Source organism: Tubulanus polymorphus, chromosome 6 (assembly GCF_964204645.1).
Source record: "Tubulanus polymorphus chromosome 6, tnTubPoly1.2, whole genome shotgun sequence".
NCBI lineage: Eukaryota > Metazoa > Nemertea > Palaeonemertea > Tubulaniformes > Tubulanidae > Tubulanus > Tubulanus polymorphus.
Genome location: NC_134030.1, coordinates 12,520,169 through 12,548,033, shown reverse-complemented (window position 1 = coordinate 12,548,033; position 27,865 = coordinate 12,520,169). Strand labels below are relative to the sequence as shown.

The 27,865-nt window shown below is 41.7% G+C and overlaps 1 protein-coding gene across 4 annotated transcripts in view; it reads right to left on the bottom strand.

Moving 5' to 3' along the window:
* LOC141906662 (peroxisomal carnitine O-octanoyltransferase-like) overlaps nucleotides 1–27,865 on the bottom strand; it is a 57,014-nt gene that overhangs the window by 8,615 nt on the left and 20,534 nt on the right. For all 4 annotated transcript variants that reach the window (XM_074795942.1, XM_074795943.1, XM_074795945.1 and 1 more), the window contains 5 exons: nucleotides 19,015–19,125; nucleotides 18,812–18,942; nucleotides 18,030–18,153; nucleotides 15,068–15,146; nucleotides 8,018–8,111 (listed from right to left, as the gene is read on the bottom strand). In XM_074795942.1, the coding sequence (XP_074652043.1) occupies nucleotides 8,018–8,111; nucleotides 15,068–15,146; nucleotides 18,030–18,153; nucleotides 18,812–18,942; nucleotides 19,015–19,125 (539 nt within the window). The remainder of the gene's footprint in view (nucleotides 1–8,017; nucleotides 8,112–15,067; nucleotides 15,147–18,029; nucleotides 18,154–18,811; nucleotides 18,943–19,014; nucleotides 19,126–27,865) is intronic.

Genomic DNA, 27,865 nt, shown 5'->3' with positions numbered 1-27,865 from the left:
AAACTGCATATTCATACTAGAATGAGGGAAAGCCTCGAATGCCCCCGGCCTCAAATTCAACGCCACATGCGAAGTTACAGGGTTTGTGGTGAATTTGTTGGAAATATCGTGGCCACAATTATTTCTATAAGATTGATATTAGACAACATGTGTATGAAGTTTAAAAATTGGTCAACTGTTGCAGCCTGTATGTATATGGAGGGAATATTCAACATCCCCCAGGTGGGTGAAGCAAAATGCTGAGCAATTACAATCCCACCTGAGATTTTTCCTACAACAGTGCTGACAATCAGTGAGTATCGCAAGAGAAAGATTTTTCTTAAACATTAATGTAACCAGTAGTTACAATGTTCATTATTATCTATGGGTCACACAGTCGGGGTGTCTTAGAGCAGGTCTGTAACTGCAGTTTGCACTGAAGTTCCGGGGAGCTATCCTTTTCACCGAAAAGGAAATACTTGCAGGACTCAGTTATCTATCATTTTCATTTGACATTTTCATAGAAAATTCGAAACTTAACGTGGGCTGTACGGGGGTTAACTTGAGTGATCAGCAGTGAATTAGAATTATTTAGTCGTTTCATTTAATTTTTGAGTTAAGTCTGAGTTATTTTACGGGAATCTTTCTAAAATTCTAATTATAATTTATACCATAATTTTGAGCCATTTTTCACTGCTGAGACACCTCAAGTTAGGTTTTACTTTTTATTTAGTGGTTAGTCATGTGACATCCTGCAGCGGATCCCTGTAGGAGTGCATGGGTGCAACAGGACTTGCTTCTGAGATTTCGAAGGAGAAGGTTCTTAACCAAAGACCTTATGAAATTCCGTCTAAAGTTTTTGTCTAGTTCCACGGCTTGTGGACTGGAATTGACAAAATTTAAACTTACTATAAGTTATCTTTTTTACCGACCTGGTAATTGGATTTAATAAGTTGGAGAAGAGGATTCTAGTGTTACCTAAAGATTTCAGTTCGAGAGCGAATATTTCATCGAATTGCCGATTTCAAGTAGAGCAATAATTGAATTTGAATAGGGTGTAGAGCGATTTGGCGGAATACGCTTGTATTGGTCCGAAGACGTTGCTAATCTGTATTGTCTTGAACGACATTTTCCTGGGGTTGACTTTACACCCAGCGTATTTTAATATAATGACTATCAGATCGCTAATCTGTGGATTTTTGATAACTGTACAATTACCCGTCAGTAGTTGCCAGACCTACCGGTATACTTCTCCTCTGTATTGGAAGGTTTTAAAATCGAGTGTGATCGGAGAACGCGGATATGTTCGATAATTAGGGTTTTCTGTTATTTCACAGAAAACCCTATTGATATCCGCGTGATTATTAGGGTTTTCTGTTACATCACAGAAAACCCTATTGAGATTCGCGTGTTTCTTCTTATTATTATTTTATGTCACACTATTTTCACTAAAAGAACTAAGGCTTTGTTACCTTGCCGCTGTTGTCGATACAATCCGTATGATATCGTTCAGCTCACTGAGACACGAATCATCGTTTCAAAAGCACTGTCGGGCCGTAAACATCGAAAATTTAGCCCCATTCAATGGGGCGACATGTTTTTCGAGTCGTCATCCCGAAATCAAACCGCAGGCCAATATTCACTTCGATTATCAATTCAAGTATAAATGAACTAATTTATTGCCGCAGACTTCACATTCAGCCGCGGTCTTCAAACAGTTATTTTAACAATAGCCCATTTTCCTCATCAAATCATATTACCGATACACCGGAAATTTACTACTTTAGATTTTAAAAGCACTGTCGAGCCGTAAACATCGACGAATCGACGTGTGTCACTACATCGTCATTCCGTGGATCAGCTGAGAGTTTCTCCTCATCATGAGAATCAAATCGAGTACAAATTAATTTATTACTACCAGTGATTTGGCTGCGGGTTTCAAGGAGTTAGTTTAACAATACCTATTTTTCATTACCAAATTAACCGTGTATTTACTAAGATAAATCTTTAGTGTACTGGGGAGTCGTAGGCCTAAACTAAACACGCTGAAGAGATATACGTAGCGGAGAAAAGCTGTTATGTCGACGAGGTATCAAAATAAAAGAATAGGTTACTTTATTCGGCCTTTGGGCTTCAACCTCTATATCAATACCATCAATACTCTATATTTCCTACAGTACATACCGATCGTTGTCAAATGCACAATGTTTTTACTAAATACAAGTATATACACACTCCTATCCGTATGCTGGATTCACACTTGACATTCGGAGTAAGCGTTCGCTGTGGGGGAAAGGAGATCGTTCGCTGTGTCGCTTGAAGATTTTATTGAGTTTTACGCTACCTTAAGGCCCAATCTGTCCGGATGTTAGGCCTACGCACATAGGCCTACATAGGCTAGTAGCCTCTACTAGGTTAAAGCTAAGTTCACTGTAAATGAGGAATCAGATTTATTAAAATGCATGTGTAATTAGTGATTTACTGGTTCTGACTTGCAACGATCAAATGGTCTGGCTTATAAAGCTGTCTGCTCAGCCGAAATTTGAAAAAAAAATCTTCATTTTTGCCAATGAAATTGATAATTGTGATTGATCGTTGCAAGTCAGAACCAGTTAATCACTAATTACACATGCATTTTAATAAATCTGATTCCTCATTTACAGTGAACTTGGCTTTAACCAAGTAGAGGCTACCAGCCTATGTATATGCGTAGGCCTAACATCCGGACAGATTGGTCGTAGGCTTATTGAATAACAACCCTCCTAAATATCATAAATTTAGTTTTGAAGTTCAATCCAATGAGTCCATTAATAAACGCAACAATTATACTGTTTGTTTGAGACAGTAAAGGTCAGTACCGGTAGGCCTAAAGCCGCGTCAAACTTGATAAACACTTCAAGCAACACAGCGAACTATCCCCTTTCCCCCACAGCGAACGCTTACTCCGAATGTCAAGTGTGAGTCCAGCATACGGAAAGGAGTGTGTTATATACTTGTATTTAGTAAATACCTTGTGCATTTGACAATGATCGGTATGTACTGTAGGAAATATAGAGAATTGATGGTATTGATATAGAGGTTGAAGCCCGCGGGCGAATAAAGTAATGTATTCTTTTATTTTGATACCTCGTCGACATAACAGCTTTTCTCAGCTATATCTCTTCGGCGTGTTTCGTTTAGGCTCCCCGGTACACTTATGATTTATCTTAGTAAATACACGGTTAATTTGATAAAGAAAATGGGGTTTTGCTAAACTAACTGCTTGACGCCCGCGGCCAAATCACTGGTAGTAATAAATGAATTTGTACTCGATTTGATTCTCATGATGAGGAGAAACTCGCAGCTGATCCCCGGAACGACGATGTAGGGACACACATCGATTTGTTGATGTTTACGGCTCAACAGTGCTTATAAAATCTAAAATAGTAAATTTCCTGTCTATCGGTAATATGATTTGATGAGGAAAATGGGCTATTGTTTAAATTAGTTTTTAAAAACCGCGACATAATGTGCAATCTTTGGGTAATAAATTTGTTAATTTATGCTTGAATTGATAATCGATGTGACAAGAAACGTGCGGTAGATTTCGGAAAGACAACTTAGAAAAACATGTCGGCCCTTTGAATGGGGTTCAATTTTCGATGTTTACGGCTCGACAGTGCTTTTGTAACGTTGATTCTTCAAAATTTGCACGGAGTATTTGTAGATCGAACTGAGCTGAATGATATCAGACGGATTGTATCGGCAACAGCGGTAATGTAAAAAAGCCTATGTTCTTTTGGTAAAAATAGTGTAGAAGAAAATAATAATAATAAATATAGCTGCAAAGCAGCGATAACGGGTTTTCTGCACAGTCTTAGAATCCTGTTCAATGGTGGATTTGGACAAAGCATTTGATAAGGCACATCATCAGCCATAACTAAACAGGCTATTAGGAAACAGTATCAATGATAGGTCGCCCAAATGGCTCAGCAGTTATCTCTGAATGAAAACTTGTAGCCAAAATCAACGGAACGCCTCATCTTGGAATAAGTCGGTCTAACTAGTGAAGTCATGCTAGGTAGTATCCTAAGTCGTCTTCTATTTAATGTCCTGACAAATGACATACACAGTAATTCAAAATATACCAGACCGAGTACATTTCCAAAACGAATTTAACACGCGGTTTGACCCAAAAAGTTAATGTTCTGACAAGAAAATCTTGTTCGAATGAATACATTTCTGTTTGATCGATCAATATGCTTTTTGTTTGAACCAAAACCTTTCTTCATTCTGACGAAAAATGTGTTTGAATAAAAAGCTATGTTATTGTTGAAATGAAAAACTTTTTGTCCCGGCAAAAAATTTGGTTGAGCGAAAAACAATTTTTTTCGAATGAATGTTTGAATGAAAACAATGCTTTTCGATTGAACGGACTACTCAATACTTTTGATTCGGAGAAAAAACTTTTTACAATATACTTGTTCGAACGAAAAACTTAATGATCTGACAAGAAAATTCTGTTCAAATTAAAACGATCCTGTTCGATCGAACGATTGTTCGAACGAAAAACCTTTCATTTGGACAGAAAAAAGTTTCTTCAACAAAGTTTCTTCAACTTTGTTCTAACCATTTTCTCAAAATGGTTCAATCGAACAGAACATTATAAGTGCGAACGAAATAAATTTTGTTCAGACGCAAGAATTTTCAAGCGAAAGGTCTTTTGAACGAAAAAGAAAATATTTCTGGTCCTCCGCAGTAACTTAAAGCCAGACGTAGGTCGGCCTTGTGACGCGATGCGATCATTGCGTTGCATCGCAAGTTTCGGTGCAAGTCGGTTGCGATACGATTGTCAGCAACTGTTTGCGACTATAGTTTCTGCCAGTCGCAAGAGCGCGTAGGTCGGTTGTGACAGTCGTGTCGCATCGCATAAAGTAGAACACGTGCGACTCCTTGTGACTGGTGTTGCTGACAGTCGCAACCCATCGCAAGGGAGCGTCGGTCAATGAGTCGTTGCGACACAATTGTCGCTGGCGGTCGCAATGAATGGCGTCGCAGTGAGTCACAAGCTGTCGCAAAGCCGACCTACGTCCGGCTTAAGTCATTAGCAATTCATGAAATACCAGTTTCATTTATGATGAAAAAACTCAAATGGTCAGGCTTAAGAAACTGGTATTTCATTAATTCCTAATGACTTAAGCAGGGCCTAGGTCGCAGACTTGTGACTCACTGCGACGCCAATCACTGCGACCGCCAGTGACGATTGTGTGGCAACAACTCATCGACCTATGCTCCCTTGCGACGGGTTTCGACTTTCAGCAATGCCAGTCGCAAGGAGTCGCAGGTGTTCTACTTTCTGCGACGCAACACCACTGTCACAACCAACCGACGCACTCTTGGACTGGCAGAAACTAGTCGCACACAGTCGCTGACAATCGTATCGCAACCGACTTGCACCGAAACTTGCAAGGATCGCATCGTGTCACAAGGCCGACCTACGTCCGGCTTTAAGTTACTGCGGAGCCTCAGAAATTGCTTTTTTTTCGTTCAAAAGACCTTTCGCTTGAAAATTCTTTCGTCGGAACAAAATTTATTTCATTCCAACCAATAATATTCTTTTCGATTGAACCAATTTGAAAAAATCATTAGAACAAAGTTGAACAAACTTCTTTTTTGTCCAAACGAAAGGTTTTTCTTTTGAACAATCGTTCAATCGACCAGAATCGTTTTAATTTGAACAGAATATTCTTGTCAGAACATTAAGTTTTTCGTTCGAACAAGTATATTGTAAAAAGTTTTTTCTCTGAACCGAAAGTATTAAGTATTTCGTTCAATCGAACAGAATTGTTTTCATTCAAACATTCGTTCTAAAAAATTTTCACTCACCCAAATTTTTTTGCTGGGACAAAAAGTTTTTCATTTCAACAATAACTTAGCTTTTCATTCGAACACATTATTTTGTCAGAATGAAGAAAGTTTTGGTTCAAACAAAAAGCGTATTGTTCGATCAAACTGAATTGTTTTCACTCGAACAAGATTTTTTTGTCGGAACATTAAGTTTTTTGGTCGAAGAGCATGTTTGGAAATTTACTCGGTCTGGTATATTTTGGATTACTGTGTATGTCATTTGTCAGGACATTAAACAGAAGACGACTTAGGATGCTACCTTGCGTGACTCCACTAGTTAGACTGACTTATTCCAAGATGAGGTGTTCCGTTGATTTCGGCTACAAGTTTTCGTTCAGAGATAACTGCTGAACCATTTGGGCGACCTATCATTGATACTGTTTCCTAATAGCCTATTTAGTAATGGCTGATGTTGTGCCTCATCAAATGCTTTGTCGAAATCCACCGTTGAACAGGATTCTAAGACTGTGCAGAAAACCCGTTATCGCTGCTTTGCAGCTATGTTTAATGTTTTGTTCTTGGACAGTTACTGCTAGCAAGATTGGACCTTTAATTTGAACTGGACTTTTCGGCTAGGAATTCAGGTGGACTGCGGGAGTGGTTGTAATTTTGCGTACGTTTCTGAGCGGTATTTTTCAACGTGTGAATTCATTTAGTGCTTCATGAAAACTGACTGTGTTTCTGTGTCTCTGTGTCTGTGTGAGTATTTTTGCGTCATGGAATTATTTGAATTATAACCTCGATCGGAAGATCGTCAGCAGCAAGGAAGGTTCGTCGACAGATTCGCGGATTCATGGTATCATTTTATTAGGGTTTCTGCAAAAGCAGCAGAAACCCTATTGCATTCCTGCTGATTATTATTATTACATATTTTCCACTTTTTTTTGTACATAAAATTCATCTTCTATCATATTCCACAACCATCAGCTTTTTAACGAAATGTTTAACTGTGATAGTAACATAACAGTCTCTTTCTCCGCGTAGATTCTATGAATGTACTGGGCATCCTATTTAAAACTTAAAATCACTCAAAGATAGCAGTGGTGGAAATAGCAATCGCCAATTATGGAGCGGATTTGTGCAAATCTGGAAGTTGGTGACGTCATTTCATAAGTAAATAAAGAAGGAAGGCTCCAAGAATGTCCAAATCACAGCTTACTGTGAATAACTGGGGTTCGACCATTCACAAGTTCAAAATGTACTTCCTTGTTTGTGAAATAAGTTCACTCATACCGTTATAAAAAGCAGTTCCTTTTAAACATTCTATAATAATATTTGGTTTGTTTGCGGATATAAAGAAAATTGGTAAAAACACCATATCTTTGTTATTCTCAATGATTTTTCCCCTAAACTTGGCACATTAGTACTTTGCACGTAGTAGCACATGTGGGTCAACATATCCATGTTATGAGCTGACTCCTGAGTAGCGCTCCTTCAAAAAACCGGAATGTTACGAACCGATTTCGGGTGAAATGTTTGCACGCATCCCTGTACAACATTCTATCCAGAAAGGCAGAAATCCGTTATCGCTGCATTGCAGCTATATTTTGTTTTAGATTGTGTCTAATGAATGAATTTAATATGTATTAGTTAATTTTAATCATTTGAAGTCATTGATTGATTTTAGTAATTGACGTAATTGAGCTATCTGATAATTTGATAATTTCAATATTTTCCATATTAATAATAAAATGTATATATATTGTAGTATTTTATTCCAGAGTTTGTGTTTTGTATTTTGTTGTCGGTATCAGGGATATAGGAAATTAGAGTTGGAGGACCCTACCACACAGTGGCCAATATAAAAAGAACTGATATTATATTGTTCTGTCTCAACGAACAGAGCTGCGCCAGGGGCCTTTATCAAAAAGGTGTCCATCATTATGCTATGTGCATGAAAAAACCATGGCTGGCACGAGTAACGGATCTTAAACATTGTCTTCAAATTCCTTCTAAATTTCCCTTAGAATGTCGAATCATTTATAACATTATGTTTCACTATGTTCAATGCTATGTTCGCTATGTTCAACATTACGGAACGTTGGAACTACCTACTTGATTTTTGCATCATTCACCAGTTCATTACATTTTATACAGGCAATTTGTTTTTTAATGATTTTCTTGCAAATTTGTTTACAAGAAGAATTATTACCTTTTTTGCCAAAGTGGGTCTTGAAAAATTGCGTGATCTTCCATTCCCATTTCTGCAGCAATAATTCTTAGACCCATCAGATGCCGGTCACAGCCTGTATTGATATATACATAAATATAACATCCACAAACTCAAAAATAAAGCTTTAAAGTTAATCCATTGTTATTCATTCATATGAAATTTATAAGTGCTACTAGCTTCAAATTTCTTTTTATGCCTTATCAGAAAGAATCTGATTCCAATGGAATGCTCATCACATTTTTCTGCGCTGAAAATAGTGGGAAACAACTGTGACAGGTAATCTTTGTTTATTTGCAGATATGAACAGCAACAAAATTTGGAATTACGGTGGAAAAAGACTTGCTGATTTCTGTCGGAGGCTATCATCCCGTTCCCAACAAAGACTTGGATGGTATAAGATGTTGCTGAAAGGGAGGGACCAAAAGACAACGGAATCGCTGGAACGCGATGCTGATCAGCCAGTAGAACTGGCAAGGAACACGTACCCTGGCATTGCCTTCGAGCTACAGGACGAATTGGCCAAAGACCAATTTCTTAAAGGAAATAGCTTACCTGTCTCAGCAAAGCAGTCAATGTATGCAGCCTAGCCAAGTTCACTGGCTGCAGCAGTTGCCCAGGCACGGACTTTGGACACAGCGAGACAGTTGACAGAGGGCACGACCCATAAACCAAATGTGTCCGTTAACCAAACAAGCTGAAATCGACTAGCTCAAACAACTCGATGAGTTGAAATCGATGATGGGAACGCTGATGACTCGTGTAGGCCATTTGGAAGTGGTTGTCACTGGTAATGGCTGTGGTCGACCGCCTATCGATGACAACTGTTGGCGTTGCAGGGATGCAAACCAACCCAAAAACTTGTGCCCGCAAGTGAAATGCTATAATTGCCGGGGAGTGGACACTATTCAAGTAACTGCCAACTATCACAAGGAAACCAGGGAAATGAAAAGCTGGGTTTTCAGGGGGCAATGGAAACCCTATCAGAAAATAGTCCCCCTGTACACCTGTATACAACCCCCGCAAGACGAGATGCAAGATAAGATGTGATGCAAGTAGAGATGCAACTATGATGGTTCCCATCATACTAGCCCCACCACCGTAAGACCACCAAACCATATTCGAATGATATCAAGAAAATCGACGTGACCCTTCGGAGAACAGCGAGGCCCCCAGTCCGGCTACGAAAATCACTTGTCACAAGTTGTGAAACATCAAGGATCAACCAGGAGAAACAGAACGGGCCCAGACGAGCTTAGTTACAAACATCGGGACAGTGAGGCTACATCCCTTTTCTGTGACGCCGTAGTAAATGACCGATCGAAAGCAGTCGTACTCCTGGACACTGGTGCCTCCTGCACCATCATTAGAGGTTCAGTATGGGACTCTAGTAGTCCGACGGGTGAAGCCACCAAACTGAGGCCAATTGAAGGAATTGTGACAACAGCTACTGGTCAGCCAATGGAGCTACGCAGGTTAACTGAGGTACGCGTGAAAGTTGGAACCAAAGAATTTCATGTCCCAATGATCGTCAGCAAGGATTTTGCCCAAGACTGCTTACTCGGAAGTGATTTCTTCCATAAATATGGCTGCAACATAGATTACCGTAACAAAGTGCTCCATTCAGAAGCCTCAGCGAGGTGCCTGTTCGCCAGAGCCCCAAACGCACGAGTGCTTGCAGGGTGTTCATCAGTAAGAGCCAAATCATTCCAGCTGGATCCGAGGTGGTAGTAAATGGCTTCATGAAATGGAGTTATGCTCATAATAATTCGATTTCAGGGATAATCAGCAGCTGTAGACAGTCTGCACTGGGAAAACCAGATACCTGTTCGGCTGGCTAACTTCTCGAATGAGGCTTGAAGAGTCAACAGGGGCCAGACTATTGGTCTATTCTGCCCCCTGCAGTCAGTTGACATCATGACTGTCGACGAAAATACTCAAAACCCCTCAACCCCAGAAATCCAGCTGCAGGGTGGTGACAATGATGAATTCATAAACCTCCTGAGAGAATTGAAAATCGACCAGCTTGAAATCCCCACTGACATGAAAACACAGCTTGTCGACATCATACGAGAACACAAGTCAGTATTTTCGATAGGAGACTTTGACATAGGTCGAACAAATTTGCTTAAATTCGAGATCGACACTGGTGACCACCAACTGATAAAACAACACCCCCGTCGGCTACCCCCTGGAAGAAGAGCTTTTGTTGAGGGAATGACCAAGGAGCTTTAAGAGCACAACTTGATCCGGCCATCCACCAGCCCATGGTCAAGCCCAAAAGTTCTAGCGAAAATAGCTGATGGTTCCCTTCGCTTATGCTGTGATTACCGCCGATTAAATGACGCGAAAGTCAAGAACGCTCACCCGTAGGATAGAATGTACCCCTGAGGCCTTATCAGGCGCGACCTGGTTCTCGTCCCTTGATTTGACCAGCAGATGCTGGCAGGTCCCGATAAAGGAATCAGATAAGCATAAGACCGCGTTCACAACCAAAAACCATCTGTTTGAGTGGAATGTCATGCCGTTTGGAGTCTGTAATGCCCCGGCGTCATTCAGCAGACTGATGGCGATGGAACTGGACTATGTTTCGCGGAAAACATGCCTTATCTACCTGGATGATGTAGTGGTGTTTAGTCATAATTTAACAACCCTGACAAAGCTACAAGAGAAAGCCAGACTCAAGCTTATACCGAGAAAATGCTCGCTTTTCCAATGGCGCCTCAAGTTCTTGGGGCACGTAGTAAGTGAGGCCGGTGTTGAAACCGACAGTGCCAAATGCGATAGTCAGAGACTGGCCGACCCCAACATCAGTCACGGAATTGCGTAGTTTCCTCGGTCTCGTAACATATTACTTGCAGTTTATTAATGGTTTCGCCGAAATGACAGCCTCACCGTACACCACCTTACGATGAAAAAAGAACCATTTGTCTGGATGCCCAAACAACAACTAGCATTCGAGGAACTAAAGAAAAGATTAACCAGCTCCCCTATGCTGGCATTCCCAGATTTCTCAGAGAGTGCTGGTGAGTTCAACTTAGACTGTGACGCCACTAACTGGGCTATCGGAGGGGTGCTGTCACAGTTACAACAGGATGGTTCTGAGAGAATGATCGAGTTCAGTAGCCACGCCCTGAACGGTGGTGAGGAGAACTACTGTGCCACCAGGTGCGAAATGTTGGCCTTGGTTGATATGATCGATCACTTCCGCCACCATTTACTAGGCAGGAAGTTCAAAGTTTGCAAAGACCAAGTGGCTACAAACCTTCAACTAGATAGAAACTTTAAAAAAGGACGTTCATTTATGAAATGCATGTAGACCCAGACACCTGCCACATTGATCGGAAAATTTGAATACCAGGTATTCAAGTGTCGTCCTACTGCGTAATTCAAAAATTATTCTTTAGAGACAAAGGAAACATGGGGACTGCCCAACTTGTGGTGACACTGGTCCATCTATACACCAGGTGACTGCGAAACATCAAGGCGATTTGACAGCGTACCCAATTTCAATAAGTCCCTGAAAGCCATGCTGACTACAGCCATCAATGAGTGTGGAACTAACTGGGACGAAGAATTCCCTGCGCGTTTGATGGCATTTTGTTCAAGCGTCCAGCACTCCACGCTTGAAACATCATATACTTGATGTACGTCGAGGAAATGTCACTACCCATCCACATCAGCGTAGGCTTGCCTGACGACCACCAACCAAGGACCAAGTATGGTATGGCCCTCTCTGACCGCCTCACTAAGTCACGCAACATTGTTCATGATCGACTAGTGATTGCACAAAGGCATCAGAAAATGGACTATGACCGTTTCACAAAACCTGGGGTTACAAGGTCAGGGATCTTGTATGGCTGATGAACCACTTCTTGAGGAAGGACGAGGCACCTAAGTTCCACCGGATATGGAACGGGCCTTACGTCGTGACCGAGAGGCTATGGGAGGTAAACTACAGGGTTGTCCTGGAACCAGGCGCTGATTCGAGGGTGGTGAAGAGAAAGCGGGTTGTGCACATCAATGATATGAAACCGTGCTTCCTGTCTAGTGAGACCATGACTGTAGGTCATGAAAAACCTAGAGAGGAAACGGTAAAAATGACCGTACCCGAGGAGCGACCAACTCTCAACGACATAAGGGGAAGGAAGATAAAGACGGTGTCTGTTCTCGGGCAAAGCCTGAAACAACGGCGATTATTCAAGAAACTCTTGTAACAAGGCCCTACCCAAAACCATTGCGAGCCTCCTACTCAAAACCGCCCCGAGTCTGGGCCTTTGAACATTACAGGCAGGCAAACACTGATGGGCACAGATGACTAAGGCTCAGAGTAGGAATCAGGCGCCCTAGTTGGTTCACAAATTCATGTACAATCAACAATGATGATCCGCTAGCCAACCAAAATGGCCTCAGACCCTTTGGTGGATCCAAACACAGCTATAGGACCTTCAGTCGCCTTGGACAAGATAGAACAGAGAAACATTTTTGATATAGAACTGATCCAAAATTGACAGAAATGTCGCGAAGTTCGGTCCCGGATAAACATGAGGAAAGGCTACTGGTTAGAAATGGGCCGGTACCTTAAATCAAAGGGTTAAATCCTATAAATCCTATCTGTTTTAGTAAACAGTTTAATATCATTTGTAACTGGTGGTGACTAGAATTTCAGACCCCCTTGCACCTTCCGATGGTATGCTTGGGGCCACCCGCCTTGCATGATTCGGGTGGTATCTGAATGAATGAAATTCCCGCCATTTAGTCATGTTACAGCCAACTCATGTGTTGAACTATTTATCATTTCTAGTATGGACTGTATCAAACGAGACCAGTTATCTAGCCTCCACGAGGAGACACAGACCCTTAAACGGCAGGTCTCGAAAGAAGTTTGTTGCTCCCCTCCATCGACAGGACGCAACCCTTAGCGAATTAAGAGCAAAAATGGGCAGACTTTATAACTTTATACCGTAGAACAGTCGTTCATGGAGGATCCTGGACAGATAGTTACCGGTGCGGTAGTCTCAAGACAACCAAGACCAGACGTTTTCGGCCGAAGATGAGTATAGCAGCATTTGAGCACATCAGCCAGGCACTAGTAAAAGCCCTGACCGAATGTGGTGGCGACTCGTCACACCTCTGGCTGAAACTTTGAGACTTGAAGCAGAGGGCAGTCAAGAACCTACCAATCGTGTTGCTTGGAGATTCAATGTTTACGGGGCTGAAGGCCAGTGGCAGTCTGATTCCCATTTGTCACTCTGGGGAACGACTCAGTGATTTATTGGAGCACCTCCCACATGTATCCTTTAGGGCTAGAGCGATTGTGGTCACGCATGGTATGAACCATGCCAGCGACTATGGCAGGACGACAGAGGAGTTTGCAGATGTTATGGCGCTACTCAAGAGCAAGCACCCTTCTGTCCCCCTTTTCCACAAAAAACCTTGGGTCGCTTATTCTTTGTAATGTTACTGAAAAAGCCATTCAGTCTACACTACCACACGGGCCCCCCCCCCCCAGATGTAGCACACCCCATTGGGAACAGTTTCTTTCCGTTTTCTTGGGATTATATTTTTAGCTCTCTAGGATGAGGAACGTGTAGCGTCCATTGGCCGTATATACCTTTCAATGGTATAGATATTTTTAAAAACGACCCACAAACCACCAGTGATTAGTCACCAAGATCGACAGCTGCGTATATCCTGAGTCACTGAGATTGCACCTCGAATGCGAAACAAAATGACCAGTGTAGATGTCTACCGTCTGGAGCTTAACATTGTATATTAAGGACTATGTCATTGTTAAAATTCGTAAATATTTTGACTATACATTCCTGTTCAAAAAGGAGTTTGAACAAGTTGAAGGGGGTGGTGTGATGGAATATGTCCATCAGTTGTCTTCTATATTGAAACTGGAGGGTGCTGCCCTCTCTTGGAAGAAATACAGAACAATAGGTGATTGTGTTCATATCTTTTGTCCACCTTTTTAATGGTTTTTGGGCTATCGGAATCGATATTTAGAGGATACTTCTACTGAAGCAGGGGCGTAGCCACCAGTGCGACAACTGTGACGTATGTCACACCAATAATTGAAAACCCCATTATGCTAAAACATTATAATAAACGTTATTCTGTGTTTACATGGGGGGTAGGCTATCAAGTTGTTGAAGATGTCAGTGGTGCAACAGTATTTCGTTCAGAGGCGTTTCCGCCCAGTGACTCCAGCGAGTTTTGTTCATGGTGTTACAGTATGACATCTGGACCATGCACCTGATCTCACAGAATCTAAGTAACTGAATTCAGCAAACTTTTTAGCCCACTAGGGACTTAAGTCCCAGCCAGCTATTGCGTTCACTTTTCGTCCGTCATCCGTCCATCCGTTCATCCGTAGACGCAATGGGAAGTTTTGAAGACGCTTCAATGTAATGTTTTGATATTTGGGTTACACATGTATCTACCCTAGACACATCTTCAGCCCAAAAACTGGCCCTGTCAGAATCAAGATGGCCGACTGGCAGCCATTGTTTTTCGCAAATATCAGCACTTTTTACACATTTTTGAACTGTTTGAGGGAAATTTAGACCATGGCCACCAGAACACATCTCAGACGTTTTAATATTCAAAATTTTCATGGTGAAGGGCCCCCAAACCTCCCTTCTAGACATTGCACCTTCGGTGCTTGTTTGGATATACGCGCAGGCGCTCTGGATTGTCGCATCGACAAAAATTGAGTTTATGGACTGACATGGTTTTTTTTAAAGTTTCATGATTGAATTGTTTTAAGTAGGCAGGCATAAGTAGACTAAGCTTAAAACAATGTGACTCAAGCTTACATCTTCACTGACTAATCGTTGTGGCGCGCGTTTACTTTTACAGATACATACACGCAGTCAGGGGTGGATCCAGGGCCCTATCTTGAGGGGGTTCCAAATGTAAATTAGCAAAAAGTCACTGTAAATTAGCCACTCCCATTCCTGCACCCCTGAAAATTGAAAATGTTTTGATAGGGAATGGGTTTCCAAAATTTCATGCTTACTGTACCTTTATTCTGTTGGCCCTCTGTCATCAATCTGTGCAATGTTTTCATTGCCTTCTGTAATAATTCATACTTCTCATTAACCTAGATATAACAAGAAAACTTAAAAGTTTTTTCACACCTTGAAGAAGAATAACACATATAGACTGCTTATATGAATGACAATGAATACAATCATACAATAGTATCAATAAACTTATTTCAGATTTGAATATATCGACAATTGAATTGATTTGACCGGCAACCAGTCTAACCAATCAGCTAGCCAATATTGATGACATAGGCATAGCCATTAAAACTTTATCGAAAACGACATGAAAATTTATCAAACAGGAAATAAGACGAATGAAATATATCTAACTAGAATGTGGCTATTCCACGTATATCTCCCCAGGGTAAGCAAACAGTAAAAGGCCAAGAAATTGAAAACAGGTAACAAACATATTGCATACTTCATAAACAGGAGAGTTTACTTAATTGTTCATTGAGTTGGTAAGAATTATTGATTCAAGTCGAACACACATAAACTTTACTTTACTTTCACATCAAGTTTCATGGATATCCATCAAATAATTCAAGATGGCTGATCTGGTGGCCATATTTTATGGCCGATGATCTCGATTTTTGATAGGGATGGACAGCTTACCCGCCTCAATTATCACATCAAGTTTCATATAAATCCATCAAGAATCATAGGCTGTATCTTGCTAACAAGAAAATTCAAGTTGGCCACCCTTGCAGCCATATTTGATGGCCGATGACCTCCATTTTCAATAGGGGGCATATCTCACGAGGCCAAACCCACTCCCAATATATCATGAAAATCCATAAAAAAATTATAGGCTGTATCGCACTTACAAGAAATTCAAGACAGCTGCCTAGGCGGGCATATTTGATGGCTGATAACCTCTATTTGGAAAAGGGTGGAAATCTCACCTACCCCAATCCTCACGCTGAATAAGGTGAAAATCCCTCAAGAAATTCAAGATTGCCACCCTGGTTTCATGAAAATCCATAATGAATTATAGGATATATTGCCCTAACATGAAATGCAAGATCATTGTAGCCATATTTGATGGACAATAACCTCTATTTTGAATAGGGATGGACATCTTACTCATTCTTATAACTAGGGGTCCAGGGACACCATGCCCACTTGGGAAGTGGTTCCAAATGCTCAACAATCTAACAGTTTCAATATTCAACGCCCCCTGGTGACCATATACAGAATCCAATGACCTTGAAACTCACCACAATCATAGAACATGTCAGCAGCTACGATTTTGTAATTGATTGTGATAACAAAATATGCCTCGTTACCACTTTAATATGGAAATACTAAGTTATTCTACTATTCAACACCCCCTGGTGACCATATTCAAAACCCAATGACCTTGAAACTCACCACAATCATAGAACATGTCACGAACTATAACTTTTTAATTGATCATGGTAACAAAATATGCCTAGGTACCAATATAATAAGGTAATACTAAGTTATTCTACTATTCAACGCCCCCTGGTGACCATATAGAATAACTAATGGCCTTAAAACTTGCCACAATCATAGATGATGTCATGAGCTACACCTTTGCAATTGATTGTGGTTACAAAATATGCATTGATACGAATATAATATAGAAATACTAAGATATTGCATTATTCAACGCCCCCTGGTGGCCATATACAAAAACCAATGACCTTGAAACTCACCACAATCATAGAACACGTTATGAGCTACAACTTTCTAATTGATTGTGGTAGCAAAATACGCTTAGGTATCAATATAATGTGGAAAAACTTTTTCCCACTTACGAATGAGTACTGGTGACACCAAGATGGTCGCCAATTGCGTCATAATTGGCTGATGAAAAATACCTGTCTCAGGTATAAAACATCCCTTTCCAAAGAATACCCATCACAAATTGCAATGAGAAATGATAAACCAGTAGGAAGCTACAGGACTCAGAATTTGGGACAAAATTAACATTTTTGGGCACTAAAAAGGTCATAGGACGGCCCTCTTGAGTCCGATCGATTCAATTTTTGTTATGCTGATGGGCCCTGGGGGAATTCACATATATCCGAAAGATCAAGGTAATTGATCAAAGCGTCTTCAAAATTTCCCTCAAAAAGTTCAAAAATGTGTAAAAAGAGCTGATTTTGGCGAACAACAATGGCTGCCAGTCGGCCATCTTGAATCTGACAGGGCCAGTTTTTGGGCTGAAGATGTGTCTAGGGTAGATACATGTGTAACCCAAATATCAAGACATTATCTTGAAGCGTCTTCAAAACTTCCCAAAATAACTGGATTCCGTCTACGGACGGACGGACGACGGACGAAAAGTGAACGCAATAGCCTGCTGGGACTAAAGTCCCAAGTGGGGTTAAAATCCATCAAGAATTGTGGGCTGTATTGTGATAACAAGAAATTCAAGATGGCCACTGTGGTGGCCATTTTTGATAGCTGATGACCTCCATTTTCAATAGGGGTGGACATCTCACTCAATCAGCCAGCCAAACCCACTCATTAACTTTTGTGATAATTCCCCTGGAATTATAGGCTGTATCGCGCTTACAAAATTTCAAGATGGCCGCCCGGGCGGCCATATTTAATGGCCAAAATTCTCTATTTTCAATAGGGGTGGACATCAAACCTACCACAATCCTCACACTGAGTTTCATGAAGATCCATAAAGATGATCAATGACATGTTTGATGGCCAATGGCCTCCAATTTTATTAGGGGTGAACAGCTTACCTGCCCCTATTCTGAAGTTAAGTTTCATTGAAATCCATCAAAAAGCTATTTTAAAATCTCCCCCCACAGAGACATAATTACTGATACAAAATGAATGCCAAAATTCACAATTTGGCATATAATTTGCTGTTTATTTTGTTGTTAAGTTGTTCATGTTTATCTTACTAGGGCGCTTAAACAAGTCACCAATTTTTTCCATGTACTTACAGATATATCATTGTTAACCATACTTTTAGCAAACTCGACGCTTTCAACTGTACATGTACGCACTGTTTCTGTCCTTCCCAGGTAGTAAGCTCTTGTTGTAGCGGTCTCATAGGTTGGAGCAGGTCTGAAACAGTGTATTTCGGATTTTAACAGTGTAAATAGCATAAAATTATCAAAATATACAAAGAATTTCGTTTAAAGACATCACATGGCCATTGTTTGGTTGAGTGTCGACTTGTCGGTCTGTCATTCTGTCGCTTCACAATTTGGTTGACTTAAGTCATGACTATGCTAGCAAACTCTAGGTTGGTCTGCATAGTCAATTCAATATGAATTATTAACTGTCAGATGATAGTATAGCTGACATTTACATGTATTTTAAAGATCGACTGTCAATCCACTGACAAGTGCATTGCAAATGAATCGTTCAGCATTCAAATTCATGCATTCATGTAGAATGAACATCGTATAGATTTCTCGGTCCTGTATGTTGTATACGTGTCTAATGATAACACAACCTGTAGGTCACTGGGAAAAACCCAGTACCTGGTTTATTCATCATGCAGTTTAACTGTTCGTTGCTCAACTTGGTCAGTATTGTATCTTTGTATATTGCAAGATAGTATATACAATAAAAACTTATTTTTGGTTAACATTCCAAAAAGATCAATTTTCCTGATAATCGTAATTTCATTCCAGAAATTGATTTTCAAAGGTTGAAGGGTCTGTCAATTATGGGATTTTCATTGATTTACATAACCAATACATCATTTATTACTTACTTTCCATACAGAGCATAATATGCCACTTGTAAGACAACCTGGATGAAGTAATCAGGGTGCATCTTCATAGATTTAAGCTTGTTCTTTCCAAAAGCATTGAAATTATGAACCATAACCTCAGGATCACTAACCTGATAGAAATATTGAATTATGTATAAATTGACATCAAGATTGACAAGACAATCCAAAATAAATAAATTTACCCTTTCATTGTATAATTTTGATACTTCATTAATAGATTTCAGTATTCTTTCATCGACATGAAATTTCAATTCATGTGGGTCCGTTATTGGCAATTTTTGCAATGTTGAGCCCTATAAAGAAAAACAACAATATTACAGGAAACCAACGCGGAAATGGAAAAAAATCCCACAAAGACACCTAATGACGATGAACAGGAAATGTCACTAAGCTTAGTTAATTATGTGGATTGAAAAATTGCATACCGGTATCTCTAAATACAGGGCATTGAGTACATAGTACACTATCAAACTATAGTGGTAATCCTATGATGACTGCTTTCAAACATGGACCGACACAACTAAGATGATGGCGATAGAGAATAGAATAAACAAAGGAATACCTTACGAAAAAATCACACATGTTATGCGTGTAAAAATTACAATTTTTGGAACTAAAATTTGTATTTCCGAGTAGTACTTACCCTTTCCTATGGTTTTTGCCAATATTTTCTAAATTTGGATTTATCGCCAATGGTTTTTCTATACGACCCGGCCCTGCGGTATTGCATTTAGCCACCGGCGAAATCCGCCATCTTTTTACGTCATAGAAGACCAAAAAAAAACAGCTATGCGGGGCAGGTGGGCGGGATTCCCACCATAGGAAAGGGTAAGTACTACTCGGAAATACAAATTTTAGTTCCAAAAATTGTAATATTTCCGTCGAGTACTGTACCCTTTCCTATGGTTTTTGCTAGACTAGCCTAGCACAAGGATGGTGGGAAAGGTAGATAGAAAAACCAACACTCAAACGCAAGGTAAGAGGGAAAAAGAGAGCACTTACCCAAGCACGGAATGGAGCACTGTAGCACAGGGAAGACCGGTTGGCCACAGTGAGTCCGTCCAGCTCAGGGGCCCCCCCCCCCCCAGAATTTTGCAAAATTAATACTTGCAGATATGAGCCCAAACTATGTACAAGGATACACCCCCTGTGATCCTGATAATGCAACATAAATATTCTACACTAAAGGGTCCGATCGGAAAGAACGGACACCTTGAGCCATGACAACAGGACCAAGTGAAGCTAATGAGCCTAACTGGCCTGAAACATCCCGTAAATAAAATGACGTGAATGTCGACGGTGAATTCCAAAAGGCGGCCCGACAGACTTCCTCCAACGGAGCACCTGAAAAGGCTGCGCAGGAAGTAGCCATAGACCTCACTTGATGAGAAACCACTCCCTCCGAGGAAAGATTCTCCTTCAATAAAATGTCCTTGATCAGTGAAGAGACCCATCGGGCCACTGCGTCCCGCCAAAATATCCCCCTTTAGGTGATCCAGCAGCGGAATAAATAACTGCTCCCGTGAATCCCTCCGTGAAGCAGAGCGATCTAAATAGAAACACAACGCCCGCACAGGACATAAAGTCCTGTCCGGGATGCCCGGTTCCACTCGATGTTTTAGGGCTTCAATTCGCCATTGACGCCCAACCGAGCCTGGTCGTTGGTTCTTTGCCAAAAATTCCAAAGCAGGCCGCAGCGAAACAAATTCATTCGCTGGCCAAAAGACAATATGACATTGTCGGACTGAAAGCGCATGAATCTCCGAGCGACGGGCCGAGCAAGCCAAGAACAGCAAAAATACAGTCTTTTTTGACAAATTTGCAAATGACGCTGCCGAAAGAGGTTCAAATGGAGCCTCCATTAACTTCTTCAAAATTACAGACAGATCCCATGGTGGAACTGTCCTTGTTACCCGAGGCCGGGAAATAGAAAACCCTGCAACCAGCTGGGATATCCGATGATCCCCTACATTTCGCCATCCAGAAGCACGCAATGTATGAGAAATCGCGGAGCGGTAACCTTTAATAGTTATGACCTGCAAACCTTTTACTACAAATAGGTGCAGTAAAAAATCTGCCGATTGAGCTACAGAGGGTGAGCATGGATCAATTTCCCCTGCAGCACACCAATCCGCAAAATGACTCCATTTGGCATCGTAAATGGTACTTGTTGATGGCCGCTTAGATCCTGCGATAAAGGAGGCAGCCTGTTCTGAAAAGCCTGAAGCTGACAAGGATCGCTGGACAATGGCCAGGCGAGCAGATTTAACCACTGGCTGTTTGGATGATGCCGAAAGTTCCCCTGAGACAGAAGCGATGGGAAATTCGGAAGAATCCTGGGGTTGTCGCACAATAGGTTGAGAAGTGGTAGGAACCATTTCTGAGCCGGCCATCATGGTGCTACCAGAACTATGTTGCAATTGACTGATCTCTCTATTTGATCCAGTAAGCGCGGCAGGACTGGTGTGGGCGGGAACGCATACGCATGCATCCCCGACCAGTCCAGAGAGAAGGCATCAACCCCCCACGCTTCCGCGTCTGGAAACGGGGACACAAACAGAGGACACCTCCGATTGAACCAGGTGGCAAACAGATCCAGCAGCGGATTGCCAAAAATGCCCCGAACCCGATCGGCTACTTCTTGGTGGAGAACCCATTCTGTCGCAATAGCCTGACCTCGACGAGACAGAGCATCGGCCATCACGTTCCTTTTCCCTGCTAAATGTGCCACAATCAGGGACACGCACTTTGTCTGGCACCAAAGAAGAATTTTGGCCGACAGACCTGTGAGGGTTTCTGAGTGAGTGCCCCCTTGGTTCTGAAGGTAAGCCCTCACTGTTGAATTGTCTGTGGCTAACCAAATGTGGTGGCCCTCCACTCTCCTGTGAAAGAACTTCAGGGCCTTCCACACAGCCAGCATTTCTAGGAAATTTATGTGGTTGGTGGCCTCGTAGCGAGACCATCTCCCGGCTTTGACTCGGTTCTCCAGATGTGCCCCCCATCCTTGGTGACTGGCATCCGTGAATACACGAACTGGAGCCTCTAACGGGGCTAGTGACACCCCGAGCCGAAGATTCGTAGTTGCCCACCACTGAAGATCCGGACTTAGATCGGTTGGACGTACGGGAATCAAGGCCTCCCAGTTGCCCTTCGACTGAGACCAGAAGACCTTCCAATATTGTTGCAAGCGCCTGCTTCTGAGGCGGCCTAATGGCACCACCAGACCCATGGAGCTGATGGAGCCTAGAAGCCGTGACCAGTAACGAGCTGTTCTCGGGGTTGTGGACACTCCCGCTACAGCTTCTTGAAGTTTGGCCACTCGAACCATAGACGGAAAGACTTTGCCGATTCGGAGATCGAAGTCCATGCCGAGATAAGTGAACTGTTGGGCCGGCGTCAACTAAGATTTTTCCCTGTTTACGCGGAACCCTAGCTGATGGACTAAGTCCAAGACTGAGGTCATTGCCTCCCGACATTCCTGAGCTGAATTCGCGACTATTAACCAGTCGTCGAGGTAAACGAACAGTCGAACACCCCTTGACTGAAGTACCTTCTGAACTGACTTGACCAACTTGGTGAAAACCCACGGGGCCGTACTGAGGCCAAATGGAAGAGACCTGAATTGGAACTGGCGGCCTTTCCACTTTATCCTGAGAAATCGCCGAGATTTTGGGTGAATTGGAACCTGAAAGTAAGCATCTTTCAGGTCCAATGAAGCCGCCCATTGACCCGGACGGAGCCCTTGAATCACGTCCTTGGGCTTGGTCATCCGGAACCTTGGAATGTCTAGGTGCCGATTGAGGGATGACAGATCTATCACTGTCCGTTGACCCCCTGTGGCCTTTGGTACCATGAATATTCGAGAAAACCAGCCGGGAGAAGTTTCGTTGCAAACTGGTTCTATCGCTCCCTTCTCGGCCAATTCCTTGAGAGCCGGAGAGATTAAGGCTTCCTGACCTGGTTTTGACCGCATGTCGGGAGGTGACCTCATCAGGCGCGGTCGCCTTAGGAAACGGAGACGGTAGCCACGAGAGACGACCCGGGAGGGCCAACCGTCTCCAAAGAGGTCGGACCAGTGGGTGCTGCAGACAACCTCCCACTGGTCCCAAGAATTCATTTCGAGTTTTTCCGAAAGGAAGAGCCCCTTTTTGGAGCCTTCCCCTTGCCTCGATACGCACCGGAACTGTTACGACCGGACGAGGCTTGACACGATTGTTGAAGTTGCGCGCTAGTTCTCCAACCGGCATCCGAAGCCGCCTGAGAAAGCGCTGAAGTTTGAGATGGTCCTGTTTGCGTCCGTGCCGAACCTTGCGCCGCAGGCGTCGGACCAGAACGCTTTTTCCACGGAGTTCGGGGGTTGGACTTGGCCTGAACCTCCCGAATCTTCCTCAGCTCTGCAGAAACCGGAGCGCACCAACCGGAGAAGAGACGTGAAGACGTCCCCAATGGGGCTCTCAGCAAAGCATTGGACACCATATCCGGTAGGCGAGTTTTGGAACTGGAGATTAGCCTGACCCCGAACCGACAACGGAATTACATGCGAAACAGACCGAGCCAAAGATTGGATAATCCGGTCCATTCCCTCCAGTTTTAGGGCAACTGACTCTGGGTCGGAGCCCGCATGAACGGCGGCGTGAGTCTCGCGAAGCTCACCCGTCAACACCTTAAGTGCCATATCTTGAAACGAACCAACCCTGGTAAGATAGTCCAGGATTGACGTCATGGCCACCAAACCGGACTTAGGCAAACGAATACCTGACTGTGCTGTAACAGTATCCGGGCTGATCAAAGTATAATCAGCATCAAGGCAGTTATGACTGTGATCCACAGCACCTGGAGTTGCGTAATACGCCGAGCGAAATGCGCCTATAGGTGGATCGGTTGAACTAAAATATTTCCCAGATTTCATACCCCGTTCTGGAGGGGGAAATGAAAATGTTCCAGGCCGACATTCACCCCATAATTGCGTATCCAATCGAGCCCATTCTCTCGAAACCACTGACGATTCCCGTAAAACGTTAAGATCGGAGTCCGGGCGATAAGCTTCCATTGACTCACCGACCAGAGGAGCTGCTGTGGGCTTAGCGCGAGTTGCCCCGTGCTTGACAAAGAAAATGGCATGTCCCCCGCTGGTTCGGATAAAACTGAACGGGACGTGGATACATTGCGAGCCAGGGAAGCCCCCATCGTCTGGGGCAACCCACAATTGCTCGCGACAGGAACGACCCCAGAAGGAATTGCCGCTTCTAGGACCGGATCCTCATTGAAATCAGACCCTACCGCAGCATCCAGGAATTCAGAGTCAGAATTCCGAAAAACTGAGTGGGCTGGCGAACTTCTAACCGGACAATCAGGAATAGGCTTACCTGTTGTAGAGGTTGCAGCGACTTGTTGCGACGAAGATAACAAGTTTAAAATTTTCTCCCCAAATACATGGAAATCCTTCTGAGTCAGGTATTTTCCAGTATCCCGACGATCATGCCGACTTCGGTGACGGTCCCTCGAACGGGATCGCGACCTACTAGAAGAATCACTTTCATCGCTAACCGACGTCGACGAACGATGAGAAGACCGACGGCGAAACTTCCGACAATAAAACATGTGATTGGCTCAACAATACAGATCCCATGTGTGACTGCTGGGATCACACATGTCATAGAATAACACATGTGATTAATATCAGAGTTAGTCCAATCTGCAACACGTGTGATTGTACATGTTATAAACTATTCCCATGTTGGTTCCAAATGCTGAACATCTACATTTTCACGAAATAAATTTTGGAATGAGAATATTGCCATAACTGTACTCATAATTTCAACATTTTCAACACGTACGTGGTTCTATCGATTTTTATACCACTCCGTATTGTGCAAAAACCCAAGCACGAATGTCCATTTCAACCTATAGAGTTTGTATTTTCATTTGGTTAAATTAATAAAATAAGGTTATTATATGTCTTTGCATTCGCTGTTGAGTTTTAAAAAAATACAAATATTCAAAATCGACTTCGAAAAATTATCAGGCATTTACAGGATTCAAACCGTTTCACGACGGCTAGCTAAGGACTGGGAATGAGCATGCAGGCCTGCACAGTGCGCATTTGCAATTATTTTGGGGATAGTCGTTGCTGTTTTTAATCAATTTTCATGGTTAATTTCTTAGTTCGAACTGTCTGGTGTTTGAATTCAAGCTCCAAGGCAAGTATTATTGTGTTTAATCAAATATTTATAGTCTACGATATTAATTGAATGTACTGTAATTGGCAAAATCTGTGGCGTGTACTGAATCAATTAAATCAAATTCATCCAACTTTATTTATTCAAACTGGCTCCAGTTACGGGGAAATCCGCACTATATCTATGTACGCGCATGCGTGAAGGAATAGGGTTAGGGTAAGGTGAGGCTTTAAATAAATTAACTCACCCAACCTCCAGTCGTATGCTGTGACGCTGTGGGTAAAGTGCTCTAATACTTTTTGGTTTGGTTTCAAATCCCAATATTACAAGTCAGAATTTTACTGTATTGTGCATGCGCTAACTGTCCTCCGTAACCAGAGCTATCGCCCCGGCTATCGCACTCCGTTTACGGACTCTGTAACTGGAGCCACAGGGTTATTTATTTCATGATTGATGCATTGCTAAGTATTTCATGATTGATGCATTGCAAGTACAACATGTCCATGCCTAGCTTTTTCAAAGGTTAAATAATAAGTAGGTCTAGAACACCATGAACTCTTTTTAAATCACAATCTGTCCGGTCTTGAAAAAGAGGCTTGTTTGCATACTATATTACTACTTGATTTCTTAACATTGAACTGAATGGTCAGCTGGTATTGCACAGTTTCTAAATTTGAATTAATCACACAAATAAAAATGAAATTTTCCATTATTAATTTAGGGAGTTAGTACATTTCCTCAAGTTACTAGTAACCTATGTTTACATACAACTGAAGAATGAAACGTATACTTTCAGCCAGAACAAATTACTGAAAAAGAGGTTTTGAGTACTGTGATCATAAGTGTTGATTGAAAAAGTTATAAGCTAGTGTTACAATAGTCCCGTTTATTTTCGTCTGGTTTCACTTATTACATTGTACCTTTTTCACCAGATGATTGATATTAGGGATATTGATTTATTGGTTTATTGATTGGAATTGTGTGTAGTTTTAAAATTTTGTCTCATTCCAGATCATGTTCTGAGGTATAGATCAAGGTTACCGCGGCCGAAATTAGAAAGAAGATTGGACATGCTGAAACAGCATAAATCGACGAATAGAACATAAACAACACCGTACACTGCACTTAGTGTATAAAACTACGAAATAAATCTGTAAATATTTGAAAATAAAATTCCCATTAACATGTATACAAGTGAGTTATTACATTTGGTTGGTAATTTTAGAAACTACATTTCGTTTTGCAATTGTGGATCTCCTTTCAGGCAATGAGTTTTTAGGAAATTGTGAAGTTTGGATGAAACATCATGTCCAAAGAAAAAAGTGATCAAATTTTGACCATCATGAATGTGTATTACATTTATACTTCTTCATGAATACTCCCTTGTCAAGAGAGTCGTGTGGAGCTGGAACAATGAGGATGATTGCAGAGCACATGCGTTATAAATCACACAGGACTGTGTTATATGACATGTGTGATTCACATTCAGGGCTGTATCACACATGTGATAAACATTTGTGAAAATGGGACGAAATCACATGTGTGATTCATAAAATCACATGTGTGACACAACCCAGAATGTGAATCACATGTGTGATTCACATGTGTAACAAGAGCCCCAAGGGGCGCTATGGCCCACCTGTCAGCTTTTCATAAAATGGTAAATGATGCATTCTGTGGGTTATATTTGTCAAAATCCACTCCCAGCTCAATGCCATTACTATACCAATAATTACACAATACAAATTGTCTGGAGCTGGCAAGAACAAATACGTCAGATAAATCTTGTCCCTTGGTCTTACTGATTTGAATGCGGAATAGAAATAAATTTTCTGAAATTTGCTCAATAAAACAAAATGGAATAGGATTTGATGTTTTATTTGTTCAATAAAACAAAATTGAATTGGATTTAATATATTTTGGCAGAATAAAATTTGATTAAATTTGCAGTTTGAGCACATGGCTAATTAGCATATCAAGGTCATCCATCCGATTTGAGAAAAAGCTATTTTTCCCGGACTTTGTACAATTGTCAATGATATTTTCAGGAGTGCAAATGAAAATATTCCTCCCAAAAACCAAATCAACTAAAGATTTCACAGAAATCGATCTTGAAATACAATTTTAGATCTTAGAATAAAACCCGGAAGTAAAACGGTAGACAATACTATGGGTTCATGTGAATACCTGCTGATCACTGCGCCAAAGCCAATCATAGAGGAGTCTTTGCTTTCTGATTGGCTTTTTAAAACAGATATTTTTTAGTTCAGATTTTCGCGAAAACGCTCATATAAATTTTAACGAGGGCCCTTTTCAAAATTCAGCTTCATAGAATGGATAATGCTTAAATGAATGATTTGTATGAATATATGCTCAGTTGCACAGTCAAAGAGCCTTTACTCTGGAAACCATGTCATTAAAATCTGCTCCATTTGAATAGTAATAGGCTCGGCCTATGGCTGGCCTAAAATGGGACAAAATCACACGTGTGATAATGTCCCATTTTTATACATGTGAATCACATGTTTTTTTTTTTTTAATCACATGTGTGATTTTTTTGTAAGGGGAATGATTAAACTAGGGGTCCAGGGACACCGTGCCCATTTTGGGAAGTGGATGCTCAACAATCTGGGCAAATTCAATATTCAATACTCCCTGTTGAACATTTCAAACTAATGACCTTGAAACTAACGAATAAATAATGACCACATTCACCAAAACTCACCACAATCATAGAGAATGTCATGAGCTACAAATCTGCGAATGACATTTGCAGTTTGCAAAATATGCATACAGGTACATAAAAAAACTGAGTGATGCTAATTCCATGTATGGTGGTGTATCCAACAACAGT